The 14,860-nt window shown below is 35.9% G+C and overlaps 2 protein-coding genes across 2 annotated transcripts; both read right to left on the bottom strand.

The window, feature by feature from the left end:
* Positions 1-912: 912 nt before the first annotated feature.
* Positions 913-2,183, bottom strand: LOC121770667 (transcription factor MYB1-like). The gene is made up of 2 exons (XM_042167432.1): positions 1,847-2,183; positions 913-1,769 (listed from the first exon to the last, which is right to left on the bottom strand). The coding sequence occupies exons 1-2, from the start codon at positions 1,977-1,979 to the stop codon at positions 1,129-1,131; spliced, it is 774 nt and encodes a 257-aa protein (XP_042023366.1). The 5' UTR covers positions 1,980-2,183; the 3' UTR covers positions 913-1,128.
* Positions 2,184-9,171: 6,988 nt separating this feature from the next.
* Positions 9,172-12,635, bottom strand: LOC121771690 (WD repeat-containing protein 44-like). The gene is made up of 8 exons (XM_042168539.1): positions 12,294-12,635; positions 10,786-11,928; positions 10,620-10,710; positions 10,376-10,533; positions 10,249-10,300; positions 10,044-10,123; positions 9,860-9,953; positions 9,172-9,775 (listed from the first exon to the last, which is right to left on the bottom strand). The coding sequence occupies exons 2-8, from the start codon at positions 11,902-11,904 to the stop codon at positions 9,270-9,272; spliced, it is 2,100 nt and encodes a 699-aa protein (XP_042024473.1). The 5' UTR covers positions 11,905-11,928; positions 12,294-12,635; the 3' UTR covers positions 9,172-9,269.
* Positions 12,636-14,860: the final 2,225 nt, after the last annotated feature.

Here is a 14,860-nt window from a genome sequence, read left to right as displayed (position 1 = left end):
CGAGCAAAACTAGTAACCAAAAATATTAGACTTTGTCTTCTTTAACAGACCAACGCTCCTTCTTTAACGGTTAGCAAGAACATTCATTATTCTTTGTCTTCTTCAATAGCAGACTAACGATTATTTCTTCACAGTTCGCAGACGGCAACAGTGCAACTCCATATGCGACGTGCTCAATAGGGTCGGGGGATCGAATTGGATTTGTCGTGGAGTGGACGACAACTCCGAACCCCGACTCCGGCGGTACTAGTGGCAAGGGGAGGGAGTCGGCCGACCTCCTAAATCTGGCCATCCACACCCCTAACCCCCCTGCACAAACAAACGAAAAACAACCTCACACTACTACTCTACACACTTCAATAAATCAGAGAAAATAATGATAATGGAAAAAAGCTCTATTTAAATTCCAAGAGGTGAAAACACCAATATTATCAGGAACTCCAACAAATTCTAACATAAAGACAGTATATTAACTCCCAACAAGAACTATGCACATTTAGGCTTTGTACCTCCCAAGTACTATCAAATGCTACGAGCGACCATATTCATCATTTCATTTAGCACAGATTAGTAAATGAGAGAGATAGAGATGTTTTATGGAGATATTGCTTGTCTTGCTTGAGTCACTTCTCTAAAGAAAACGTCAAAAGTTACTTACAGAGAGTTCAGAATAAATTTCCCACAATTTCTCATTTTTTATTTAGTTGATGATTTAAATGCCACATAAGCATATAATTAACGGAGTTAAGATTGTGGTTATGATTTGTATTAAAATGAAAGTCAGCCGAACTTTTGTATTAGTGATGATAATTTGAAACTTTTTATACCAATTTGAAACAAGTGTGATACATTTTGTATGAATAATGTATTTACCCTAACAATTTGGAAATGTTCCTAATTTACTGTACTCAATTTTTAGATTTGAAGGTGGTAATACATTAATAAGACAAAAATCCCAATATAATGGAACAAGGCTTTCAAGTTTGCGGGACCTAATCCTCTTCTACCCACATTAATTAGTAAGAATTATTGTAAATTAATAAAAAAAAAGTTTATTATCGCACAACCATACATAGTATTTTTTATTTATTTACATTTTTTTTTTATTTTTCTATTTTATTAAATCTTCTAGAGAAGCTGGAGGTACTCTTCGTAGACCTGCTCCAACATGTTGACATCGCTGGATATGGAATCGGAGTGGTTGAGCACCGGCAAAATAAACCCTCCGTCGAGGAAATCATCGGCCCCGCCGTAGTCCCCGTCGAGCTCGAAAATCGGCGGCCACGGCACCGGCGGGAATGAAAGGTCCTTCTCCGGCACGTAGGCGGCGTCGCTGTTGGAGGCCAGGCTGTCGTAGCTGTTGCTGCGGGAGAACGCCGACGACACCCTGATCGGCTTCGGCACGCACACCTTCGCCTTCGGCGGAGCAGCGTCATCGATCGGCGGAAGAGGGTTTGGGGTTGGCTTCTTGTGCTTGGCGGGGGTTGGCTTCTTGTGCTTTGTGGGCTTGGTGGCGAGGTGGGGAAGGTCCTTGTGAGGGGCGGCGGCGGAGTTGAGCTTCTTGAGGAGGTGTGTGTTCCAGTAGTTTTTGATCTCATTGTCCGTTCGACCTGGCAATCTGCCGGCGATTAGGGACCAGCGGTTGCCGAGGAGGCCGTGGAGGCGTACGATGAGATCCTCCTCGTCTTCGCTTATGTTGCCGCGCTTTATCCCCGGCCGGAGGTAGTTCATCCACCTCAGCCTGCAGCTCTTCCCGCATCTCATTAGATCTGCACCAAATTAGTGTACTAATTAATTAACAAGAGAGAGAGAGAGAGAGAGAGAGGGGGGAAATGATTTGAGTTACCGGCTTTCTTTGGGAGAGATCTCCACTGGCCTTCACCGTTTTGGGTGATGTAATTGGCGAGAAGAGTGTCTTCTTTAGTGGACCAAGGGCCTCGTCGGAGCCCAACCTTGGAGCAGCAAGGGGATCTTCCCATCCCAATTATTCACACTTGCTAGCCTACCAATAAATATCCACACACGCTCTTGATTGGACCTGCGCTTATTTCTTCTAGTTTTCCTCTCTCTCTCACACACACACACAGAGTACGCAGTAGCAGCTAGCTAATACTCAAGGGAGAAGGGAGGGGAAAAAAACCAAATGATTTTTCGCATAGCAGCCACGGGACCATATTGTGTCTGCCTTTATAGGCCACGAAAATTGTTGGGCAATGTCCCTCTCACACTCACACACGATGTTTTTATAACGATAAAAATATGCCCAAAATTGAATGCTATATTGTCTCTAATTCAATTCTGATCCGTCTCGCTCCTTTAAAAATTAATCGGCAAAATATGTTTTGTTCGTAATCATCCTACTACGAAATTATTTGGTAAAATCGTATCTCATACATTAATAGGGAAACCTTGTGTGGACATCATCGTCGGTGAGTTAAACAATGTTGTCCATTTGTAAACGAAGCATTGTGGTTTGATAAAAAAAACATTTATAATGTATTACACAGAGACGATCAGATATTTTCATTATATTACAATTTCACCTATATCCAAACATTTTTTTTTCAAATTTCATGTAATTACCACAAATATCTATTACTCCATTTGTTTTGTTTTTTGGTTTGATCACGGCTTTGGAAATTAAAGCCGAAACTCTCCTAGTGGGCGGTGGAGTTTGAATTCGTGACCTCAAGGTTACCATAGCTCTGCATTGCTAATTGCGATACAACCCGATTATAAATACTCCCTCCATCCGTGAATATGATTTCCATTTTTTCATTTCAGTCCGTTCACAAATAGGAGTCCCGGTTTGTAAATACTATAAATGGTAAAGAGACCTCAAGTTCCATTCCACTCATATAATTTTTTAAAATTTGTACTCTCTCCGTCCCAATTAAGATGACCCCTTTCGTTTTTCGCATGTGTTTTATAAAAATCATAATAAATAGTTAAAGTAGAAAGAAAGTAAATTAAGAGAGAGAATAATATGGAAGAGACCCTCTTCTACATTATTCTTTCTCTTACTTTACTTTTCCTTCATTTTAACTATTTATTATGATTTTTCCAAAACACATGTGAAAAACGAAAGGGGTTACCTTAACTGGGACAGAGGGAGTATATAAAAGAAACGAGACTTCTATTCGCGGACGAGGGGAAGAGTATTTTTATTTGGTTGTACAAGAGTGTAAATACGTGCCGGCTAATTTCCAACGGCCCATATTGTTCCGCCCCTCCCATTTGCTCGATCCGATCTACATGGTCGTTTGTCAACTATACTCTTTCTCATTAATATTATATTATTATTTCTTACCAATAGCGTTTACATCATGTGAATTAACTATGCACCCCTGTTCTCTCTCCTTACTCGGTTACTTCAATTTTATGATAATATAAAATTTCGACGTGGAAGGGTGTGTGCAAACACGATTGCAATTAATGATATTTCTACATTTTAATTCAAATTGAGTTTTTCTCGGGATTATGTTTGAATTTTTTGATTTTGTTCCATCCCTAAAAAAAGACTTCTATTTTGAAACAACTCATACACTTTGTCCAATTTTAACTACTTTCTCCATTTTTTTTCAATACTCAACTGCGCCTGTTTTCGTGAGAATTAGTGGAGTAGGTTTTATTTTTAAAAAGTGGGAAAATAATTTTCTAACATGATTGAGCAGCCTCTTATTGAGAGTTGGCTGTGGTCGTATTTGAGTTGAAACTGTTGATAATTTATAATGTTTCCAAATTTTGAAATCGATTTTTCATGAATTTAACGTCTCACGTATCCCCACTGGAAAATGATTAGTTTTTTATGAGCTAGTGCCCGCACCACAAAAAAAATAAATAACTTATTCAAAAAAAATAATTTTTAAAAGTGTCGATGTCCCGGAACTGGACGTAATAAAATTTAAAATGAACATTAAATATAATATTTTCTCTACATATAAATGCGTGGCAATTTTAAAAATTAAATGAAGATCTCGGTTTACCTAATATCTGATTCTCCTATTTTTATATAGAGTGCTCACGAGTCACGAGTCACGACACTCATTTTTATTCTGTTTAATTCATCTTATTTACAGTTTCTTCTCTTATTTTCTTTTTCTTTTAAGTGTATACATTGTTTAATGATAAAATATTTAATGCTTATTAAATTGAATGTCACGGCATGAGTTTTAATTTGATATATAATTTAAAAATTACTAGTATAACATAAAAAGTTATTACTACTATCATTTAACGATCGAGGTTAGCTTTTAAATATATTTCAGAATTACTTTGAAAAAAAATTATTTCTTCAATGCTGATTTATTTGTTTCAAAGGTATAAACTGAATCTGAGTAAAAATCTCATTCTGTACAAAGGCCAAAAGGTAGGAAAATGGTCGATCAATTATAAAAAATAACAAATAAAAAATAGGTACTATTGTCGTTTCTAACAGAGAATTAAGTTGTGATTAGGTTTAGATTGTCAAATATATGATCTTTCGTAGACTATGAGTATTTCAGTATATGTCCCAAAACATATTTTCATATACTACTATATACAGTATTAATTATAATTGTTAGATACTTACAAATCAATCATTCAATTTCAAATAGTACATTTAAGTATCACATTTTCAAATATTATATTTTAACCATATTTATAATATTATCATTTAACTCATACTTATTGGAAATATAAGTTCAATAGATTAAGTGATAAAAAATTGGCTATATCTCTTATTAAAAAAAACTAGAATGAGAAAGAAGATCACACAGCTTTTAAATTTGTTTAATAATATGCGTATGACATGAAACTAATTTTTTGTTCATTTGAGAGATATTGATTTGAGTACTAAAATACTAATAAAAGAATTCATTATAACTAGTACTATAATTGTTAAGTTTCTCATTAAACTTGCAAATTTTGTATATTCTAGACCGATTTTAAACTTCGTAAAAAATACCAAATATTGATCAAAATTTATGATTATATTCCGATACATTCCTCGTCAGATAATCTGTAGAGACAAGTATTAGCAAGCTTTTCTCTGATGTAGAAGTCCCTCTCTACAACTTATATTCATTCTTCTAATTAAATTTTGATCTATAAGTTCACTGAGTGGTTAGATCTGACTACATTCTAGTAGAAGTATTTAATAGCGATTTACAGTTAAAGTTTGAAATCGTCGTAGTGTAAGTTTCAAATATATATGTAAATAAATATAAAGACAATATGATACATTTATTTTTTACGATAACTATAAATTAGGTTTCTAATAAAATAACGAAACCGGAAAATCATTTGCAGAAATGAGGATGCTATTTCTGGTTTAAAATTTAAGAGTGACATGGTATTTCGCCTTTAATATTTTTCTAGAAGCTTCTTTAGTAGTTAGCTGAAATTAATGATACTCATAATGGAAATGTTATTTATTAATGAATAATGATCAGCATTCTCTCTACAAATAGCCTCATAATGGAAATGTTATTTACAAATAAATAATGATCAACATTCTCTCTATAATTTGCCTCATAATTGAAATGTTATCTAGTACTACTATCAACATTATCTTTGTAAAATAATGTTATGTTGATTCAATTTTCTTTTCGAAAACTATGTCCGGGCCCGGATTCATCGACATAACAATTGGAAAATATCACTTCTAAAGAAAAAATTGTACACTTCCATTTAATTAGTACTATATATTTTCCATATACAGTATTTCCTAATTTGTTTATTTGTCGTCAATATATTTATTGTAGTGTATTCGAAAATTGTATTCTTTTCGTGATTTTCATGGGAACAGTTCGAAAGCAATCATTTCTCCTTCTCAGATTAAATTCAGCCTCAAGATGTGTCAGCTTTTTACATATGTTTGTTGTGAACAAAACAATTCATGTGTTTCACGCTACTGAATAGTACTCCATCCGTCCCGGGCTACTCGCTCCTTTCCTTTTCGGCTCGGAGATTAAAGAATGAGTGTATAGGAAAGTAAAAAATGACAGTTGTAGGTGAAATTTTTTACTAAAAATGGAAAGAGTGCAAATAACTTGGGACGCCCAAAAAGGAAATAAGTGCGAGTAGTGCGGGACGGAGGGAGTACTAATCTCCAAATCTTTTTATAATAAAAATATTATTCTTACACAAGAAAATCCATTTACTTGGTTTTAATCAGACTTAAATACGAAATATAGGAATGCACCATCACATGTAGTACAAATTAAAAATACACAATACTGAAGCTTAATCATATACTCCATTTAGGACAACATTGAGATCCATGTAGTATATGTTTATGTTCGTATATTTATGTAGTATATGTTTATGTTCGTATATTTATGTAGTATATGTTTATGTTCGTATATTTATAATATTAATTACTCCAATTGTTTTAGCTCAATATTTAGGAACAACAATTTAGCAATATTTTGTTGCTTCCGATTATGGTTAAAACTTAGGTGATCTTGGCTCAAATTTAAAGATCCAGGGAAAAATATTAACAGGAAAAAAATGTAATAGTATTTTTAAATTATTACTAAAATTATAAAAATTTGCACTCACCAGTCACCACTAAGACATGTAGTTTAAGTGGTAAAATTGATGAGTGTAAAACTGATGCGCCGTAATTAAGACTCTTCTCAGTAAGAAATCTTATTGTGTCAAGGTGGAATGCAATGGTACTTATTTCTCAACATACTCTAGTCTTATTAGGAAAATCAATTTCAATTCTTCCAAAAGTATAATAGTTAGGAATTAGAAAAAACATTGGATCCTTGTTTTAAATATCTCAAAGTATTCTCACAAATCTATCTTAGTCATTTGTATTTTCGTCCAAATTCAGTACGAAAGAGAGGCATCAATATGTGGCCTGAAAAAGGCATATATGTGCAGCCAAAATACAATAAAATAGAATATAGTAAAATCGCATAAATTGCATGAGGAAATTTTTGTGGCAGTCCTTAGATTATGGAAACATTAGTCCGGCCCCAATAAAATTAGATGGGCCCCAAACGGCCCAATTTTATGTAATTTCGTTTCAACTTGCATGTTCATTTTCTGATTGAAACCCGACAAAAATTAGTTATGTATAATATTTTTTTTGGACGATTTGTACATGAAATTTCATTCGATATACAAACAAAAGGAAATTCGAGTGGCCTTAATCATATTATACGAATTATCTCATTTTCGACCATTCGTTTTGCTTCTAATACACCGGTGGTCACGCTCACGCCCAAGTTTTCTTTTTACCTAAATCGAATTAAATTCAAGCACCATATATTCATTTATAATTGTTAGGGTTATATAATGAGAAGTATACTCTGAGCTAATTTATATAGTAAAATCATAATTTTTTTTATATAAGAAATAAATTATTTTGCTACTCAATTTATCTTTAAGTTCAATTGTTTATAATATGAGCAATCAAGTACATCTTCATTGTGGGTGGATCTTATAATATTATAAATATCATTTTGTCAGTTTTTTGCAAGTTAAATGTCCCCAAAACACTAAAAGTCACCATTCACCTCTTCATTGTTGGTGGATCTTAAATCATAAATATCGTTTAGTCAGTTTGTTGTAAAATAAAATGTCTCCAAAACACTACAAAACCACCATTCTTGAGAAAGGAAGAAGGGGAGGAAGCTCCGGATCAATCCCAAATTAAGATGATGAAGGAGACTCCAATCTAGATTCCAACAATCAAGAGTGTGTTTTATTTATGTTTATAAACAATTGTTTTATCACTTTTGTCAAGAACATGATGAACTAATCGAATTTGGAATTATATGGATTTGATACTTTGATTTTTATGTCTATGTGATATTTGATTGCCTATGCCTAGCTCATGTCGTTGCTTTAATCTTCCTTGTGCTTTAATATTCGTTTGATTGACAACTTATGAATGCATTTAGACTTAACTACAATATCTGAAAGATGAATAACTTAGTTGGAAATAAGGATGATTCACATCTAGATCAATCACATTCGAGAGAAGTGACATGCATCTTGGGTGAGGGCTTGGATCATAGGAGCTTTTGGGAGTCGTACACTCATTCACAAGAGGAAACTTGGACAAATAGTGTGCAATCCACGGGTCTAGTACGTTCGAGAGAGGGTGCGACCTACATTAGCGATCTTCCTAACAACGCGTGAGACACATAAGGACATAAGGATCAAACAAGTTAACTAGTCTTTAAATAATATTATGTTTGGTTCATGTAGTTATTTTGTCCCTCCCGTGCTTTTACATTCATTGGATTAGCTACTCGTTTGAATGCATCTTTACATTGTTTTAATATACAAGGATTGAATAGCACCTATGTGAATTGGGAGTAGACAACACCTCAATCAATATCACCTGAGAGGAGTGAGGTTACGTGTGAAGATATAAATCTTAGGAGCTAGGAGTTGTGTAAGTTGTGTACTTACACTATAAGGAGATTTTTGGCCTAACATTCAACCTGCGGATCATGCCCATTCGAGAGAAGGCACGATATTACGTTAAGTTGGTCGACTTGTTCCTTGATGTGTCCTGGATCCACTTATCGACAACAAGTAAAAGGCCATGTGTGAGGGTTTGATGTGTATCACGCAAACTTAACAATGGTATGATACTGTCTGATTTAGGTCAAATTTCATGATTTTGGTTTTGGATTATTCGCTAGAAGGCCTCATGCTGATGAAATCAGCCCGTTAGAATAATAATTATGGAGTATATATTACTTGTAATTTTACTTATTCTTCGATGCGAAGTGATTTGCGACCCAATAACATGCATATGAAATTATTTGGTTACTTGAACATAAATATTTTAGTATTTTCAATCTAATCCTAGAATTTGTTACGAGGTAATAAGCCGACTGGTGTAACTCAAGTTTATACAACGTCAAACGAACTCGAACTAATTTATGAATACAAATTGGGTGTTTGGGCCGAGTTTTAAATCAAGCCTATAATTTGCATAAAGAAACAACTATGATCTTAATAGTGATATATTGTCTTCCAATTTAGTTAATATTATGAAAATTATTGTCCGTGGAAGTTTTAAATTTGATAATACTACAGTGTGTTGATTGATTTAATGTAATTCTTATATCAATCTAATGTGTGACAAACTGGAGGCTTGGGATGGAGGAGATATTAAATTTTTTTTCCAGCAGAACGTCTGGAAAGGATAAAAAATTAAATAATAAGTAATAATAATATATTTCTTTACTACATTGTTGTTTACAAACACTTTAACAACATTTGTGATCTAAAAAAAATAGAAGTTTGGAATCTCAAAACTTGATAGGCAAACCATAGTTGAGAAATGTTCTAATGCATCCATCCCACCCTGCTGTCACAATCACAAGGCCCCAGAGATTCGGCGAATTGAACGCGTTCTGCCATGCATTCCTCAAGAACTTGAAATCCGACTTGCACACCGATGGAAGGGGAAGTTTCTCCTCCGGCCATGTCGCTGCTCCTTTGTACAGAGCATCCAAGAAGTTCCCGACACTCATAGGGATGGATGCCTGCAACTTCTGCAGCAATTTCTCATCAAAATGTATGCTTCCCGGCAACCCTCCTAGCTTATGCTTGAGCCCACCACACCATGGAATGGCAACAGATGCATTGCGGGATAGGAAGCTTTCGCACGACCATATTTTCTTTGCTCGGGAGGGTTTCTGCTCCTGGTTGCTGTAGTTCCACACACGCACGTTGGAGTCCTCTGTGGCTGAAACAACATGCTCACCGTCTGATGTGAAAGCAGCCGGCATTTGGCTTGTTGAGCTTCGATTACCTAAAGCAGGCAACATGTTAGTACTTTTTATACAGAAGCTTTGTTGACTAAGGCTCTGTTATGGAGCAGAGCGAAAACACTCACTTTTGAATTTACAGATGACGTTTGTTCCACATAGTATCTGAACTTGTGCATCGGCACAAGTGACCATTACTTTGCTCACATCGGTTGGACAATACTGCAATGCAAATGCATTCAAAATAAAAAAAAATAGCTCCTACCAAAAAACGAACAATCACATGAGATCAAAATTAGCATAAAATCGAACCTGAAAGCCAGTTATCTTTTTGCCAGCCAACTTTTTCTTGCCCTTCAAGCATATTGAGTCACCTAATTGCAAACGATTATCTGAAAACAAAATTTTAAAAAATTTCTCGTATCAGTTCACCAACCACATCAAACTATGCGAGTTTAGAGTTATAAGCACTAAAGGATTGACAAGTAACCAGTACGAGACTGTGAATTGGTGTTACCTATGATGTCATAGAATCGGCAAGTGCCTTCCATGGAGCCAACAACACCTCCCTGAATAATAGACATCATGTTAAAGAAATCACCAGAGATCTTAAAATATGCTATGTTTGGAAAAAATTCACAGACCTTTCCATCTGGCCGATATCCCACAGCAGTCACAATTTCTTTAAAATCAGTCCAATCAATGACTCTGCCGCCGTGGACTTCCCAAATTCGCAATTTTCCATCTATTGAACCGCTGATAAAATTATTATCGTCCACAGGGTTGAACTCTACACAAGTAACTGCACCATACAGAAGATTTTCATCGTTTTAGTTAACTAAAAAAATCAATGACACAATGGAGAGAATCAACAGTACACTAAATTACCATAATTATTGTGAGAATAGACTCCCAGGCAATTTTCATCCCCGACTCGCCACAAGCGAGCTGTTTTATCAACCGAAGATGAAAGTAAATGCTGCAATATAAACAATAAAGGTCAGTTCACTTCTGACAACTGTTAAAAATCTAAAGAAAGAATAAGAATACTGACCCCATTCCTGGACCACGCGAGTGCCAATACCTCCCCTTTATGCCCATTAAACTCGTGAAGAGGTTTCTCCGATAACTGAAAAACCTTCGGTGGAAGAACGACGCATGCTGAGTCAGAAGATTTGATCATGTTTTTCGTATGGTCATCCCCAATGGGAACATCAACAGGAGCCAACTTGGAGAATCCATCGAGTGAAAAGTAAACACACGAAGGATCACTATCTTGAAGGCTAAATTTCTTTACAATGTCGTCTTCAAGAACCTTCCACACGCGGACAACACCGTCTGCCCCAGCACTAGCAAGGTACATACCGTCAGGACTGAATTTCATGGTCAAGATGGAGCCTTCATGTGCAGGAAATTCTTGCCCAGTGTAAAGAGATGATAGTTCTTTCAAGTTCTTTTTACATGCACTGACACGAACTCTTCCAGAAGGTCCCTCTGTTGAATCAATCTCCGTCTTATTGAGTAGCCCTTTTGCCTTATCCACAATTTGGATAACTGAACTGAATTTCTGGAGCCAGTTAGTCTTCTTCTTTCGGTCAACTATGTTCAACTTCTTACAGTCTTTTGTCAACAACTTCTGTACCAAAGCTGATGAGCCAAGTGTTTTCTGAAACTCGTCCAGTGATATCATCTTATCCGAGGATATGTCAAGCGATGTTGACAGATACTCATCATCAGTCAGTTCATTCGAGACGGATTCTGTTCCATTGCCCAGAATCTTCATTTGGCAAGCGAGATTCTCCTCCTCCGCACCACCAGTGTCACACGATTGCAACGAACCAGATGAGAAAAACTGCTTGTCAGCATCCAAGTTTGCCAGCACCGACTCTCCATCATCACTCAATCTGTCAATAAACCTTTTCACATCATCGTTATCTGAATCCTCGTCTTCAGCATCACTTATCCCACGCCGTTCCAGACTCAAACCCATCCATCTGAGAAACGTTTCGCGTCTCTCATTGACACTACCTGGCTCTTTAGTCCAAAACTCATACTCCAAAGCACGATTGTCAGCCCCAGAATTCACACAAATTTCCGAACAATCGGAGCCCAAATCAGATATAGAGTCATCACAGGTGTCGAAGAACTGATCCTCCGCACCGCCACCCCTCATAGTAGAAGTCAAATTATACAAAACCTACCCAAAAATCCAATAGAATTGAATCAGACAAACATGATTTTTTAACCTAATACCTAACTTCCAACCAAACAATTCTTCTATCTCAACAGATCCTCTCGAATTTCAACCAAAATCTATACGAATAACACAGCATAACCCTCGATCACACCTAAATACAAAGTAACCCTCATCACAAACCCCCAAAAATATTGAAGCCCAAAATATGAACTGTAAAAAAATTCTAAAAATAAAAAATCAAGGAGTGGTCATCAACTGATCATATAAACTAGAACAAAAAAAATAGCAGAATTCGCTTAACAAACACGTCAATTAGAAAATTCTACAAGAATTTCATGTTCAAGAAAAGATCATATTTTTCTAACCTGGGCCGTCAAAAAACTACGTTAGCACCCGGGAATCCAGTTGCAGGGCGTGAATCGGTTAAAGTTAGCAGAAAAGAAAGAGATGATCACAGGCGAAGACAGCATCGGCGAATAATCCAACACAGAATTAATAAAAAAAAGGGGGGGAAATAGAGGAGTATTATAAATTTAGAAGGAAGAGATTCGAATCCTCCGAAACAGGAGTTGGAAACGTCGTAAGGTGGAAAAGAAAGCAATGGTGTCTCTCAGTGACAGTCTTTTCTCTTTTTCCCTTTCGAATTTGCCCATTTTTCCCACCTACACATACAACACGGTACACGCCATTTTTTAAATTCTACTCTATTTTTTAGATTATTTCTAAATTTTACAGACCAACTAACTGAATTATAAACATCAAAACGTGATTTGCTCAAAAAAGGTGGTTGACAGTTTTGCCCTCCTTCATGCTGCCCTTCAACTAATGCATGACTTTTCAATTTATTTATATTTTGGATTATTTCAACGTAATGTGCTTGAATATCACGTTCCTCATTTTTTTTCCTTTTATAATTATTTGCCCAAACAGAACTTTATTACTTTAATCAATTCATTCCGGCCAGCATTAAATAGACCAACTTCAAAAATATTTACGACAAAAATAATATATTATCTGTTTATAAAAATTAAAAATCGAGATATCCTTGGATTAATTGAAGCCATGTGTCTTGCATCAAAGGATTTACCGGGTTAAAATATAGGTTGATGTCATATTTGCAACTCCCTTCCGAAAATCTGGCCATTTTTTTGCAATATTATCAACATTTACGCAATTTTACAACTTTCCCATAGACCATATCATAAATTATAAACAGCCATTTTTATTATATAATTTCCCAATATTCAAAGCAATGAAGTTGACCGGCAAAAGACTTTGAACATATAATGTTGAATGACATAGGGCATGCGAAAATGTTATGAATTCAACTTAAACTTATTATTATTATTACCGGTCTATACAAAATAATCTCAACAGGGTAATAAGGATACATTAATAAAACAAGATTAAATTATTAGAATTGATTAAAATTAGACTCGTCTCACTAGAAAAGGAGAGTTATCATAAATAGATAGAATTTAATTTTGGTGGATAGATTAAAATGAAAAAGCTAAAGTATATGTTTGATTATGGACAAAGATAGTATATTTACAAAAAAAATATATGCATATGAAACAAGGTAGCACAATAAAAAGTTAAAATACATAACATTTCGAACAACTAAAATTGTTTTTGACAGATAATTGAACTCAATCGAGAAATAATTGACAGTATTTCGCAATTGTGTATGTTTTTCAAATGCAAGTTTTGATGCTTAAGGTCCAATTTAATTTTCATATACATTAAAATATTTAGTCCTAAACTTAATCACTACTCAAAGTTTGTCGGATTGCCCACATCAATCCTAACAAATATTTTTGGTATGCAAGTGATGGTTTGGCGAATTTTTGATGGTGATGAATGCTGGAAGATGCAGATCACGACACAGAGATTTACGTGGTTCGATTTACTGAGGTAAATCTACGTCCACGGGAAGAAAAGAGGGCAGAGTTGTATTGCTTGATCTGTTTTCTACAGCTTACAATACAGACTTGCTATTTGATCTTTTATCTCTAGAGAGCTTCTTTAGAGCTTAACCCTTTTCTATCTGATCTAAGTTCTATTTATACATTGAACCAAGATCGTGGCATGCAGCACCATTTACTAGGCAGTGGATGTCGTGGAGATCGTGGCGATCTTGCATGGGTCCACTATCCTGCATGAGTTAATGACTGCTTGACACCACTAAATAGATCGTGGGTGTAGTGGAGGTGGAAATCCTGCATGAGTCCACTATCTCCTAGTTCGGTCGAATACTGAGACCGAACTGCTGAATTATTGCCGAGCAGCTTTTGCCGATCTGAGAGTAGAGCTTGATGCCGACCTGAGAGCAGAGTTTGATTGGTTGGCTTTTACCGAGCTGTAGGCTGGGGCCGAACTCTTTGGTTGTGCCGAACTGAACTCTTTAGTCATGCCGGACTGATACTCTTTCTTGGGCTTTAGGCTGATGGGCTTTACTGCTGTTGGGCTTGTTTAGTACGTACTCCATCACTACCCCCCCCGAAAAGCGAAGTGAATCACTTCGGCGAAGCGAGTCACTTCGGCATTCTGGATAAAGGTACGGGGTAAGTTGATGTTTGTCCTCGGTCTTATGAAGTAAACTCTTCTTTGACCGGACTTGGTTTGTGTCCTAATTTGGCGAGTTTTATCGCTCGGATCGGACTTTCCGTTGTCCTAATTTGGGGATCGGACTTTCCCTTGTCCTAATTCGGCGAGTTTTATCGCGTGGATCGGACTTTCCCTTGTCCTAATTCAGGCAAGTTTTATCGCGTGAATCGGACTTTTGTTGCAGTTCGTTTCAGACGAAGTGCTTGATTCTTAAGCTGAATTGTGGTCTTGTATCCTCTTTAGAAGCTTAGACTTCACAATCGTTGGCTTATTGCAGTTCGTTTCAGACGAACTGCTTGTTTAAGCTGAATTGTGGTCTTGTATC

The sequence above is a fragment of the Salvia splendens genome, chromosome 16 (assembly GCF_004379255.2).
Source record: "Salvia splendens isolate huo1 chromosome 16, SspV2, whole genome shotgun sequence".
NCBI classification, from domain to species: domain Eukaryota; kingdom Viridiplantae; phylum Streptophyta; class Magnoliopsida; order Lamiales; family Lamiaceae; genus Salvia; species Salvia splendens.
The sequence above is the reverse complement of the archived record's forward strand: the minus strand, read 5'-3'. Positions and strand labels throughout refer to the sequence as shown.

Excerpts from the sequence above, each read along its gene's own strand:
- LOC121770667 (XM_042167432.1), bottom strand. The coding sequence starts at position 1,979 with ATGGGAAGATCCCCTTGCTGCTCCAAGGTTGGGCTCCGACGAGGCCCT. Across the intron at positions 1,770-1,846 it reads ATCTCTCCCAAAGAAAGCCG|ATCTAATGAGATGCGGGAAG; the intron begins GTAACTCAAATC and ends AATTTGGTGCAG.
- LOC121771690 (XM_042168539.1), bottom strand. The coding sequence starts at position 11,904 with ATGAGGGGTGGCGGTGCGGAGGATCAGTTCTTCGACACCTGTGATGAC. Across the intron at positions 9,954-10,043 it reads AAAAGATAACTGGCTTTCAG|TATTGTCCAACCGATGTGAG; the intron begins GTTCGATTTTAT and ends TTTGCATTGCAG. Across the intron at positions 9,776-9,859 it reads CGTCATCTGTAAATTCAAAA|GTAATCGAAGCTCAACAAGC; the intron begins GTGAGTGTTTTC and ends TGCCTGCTTTAG.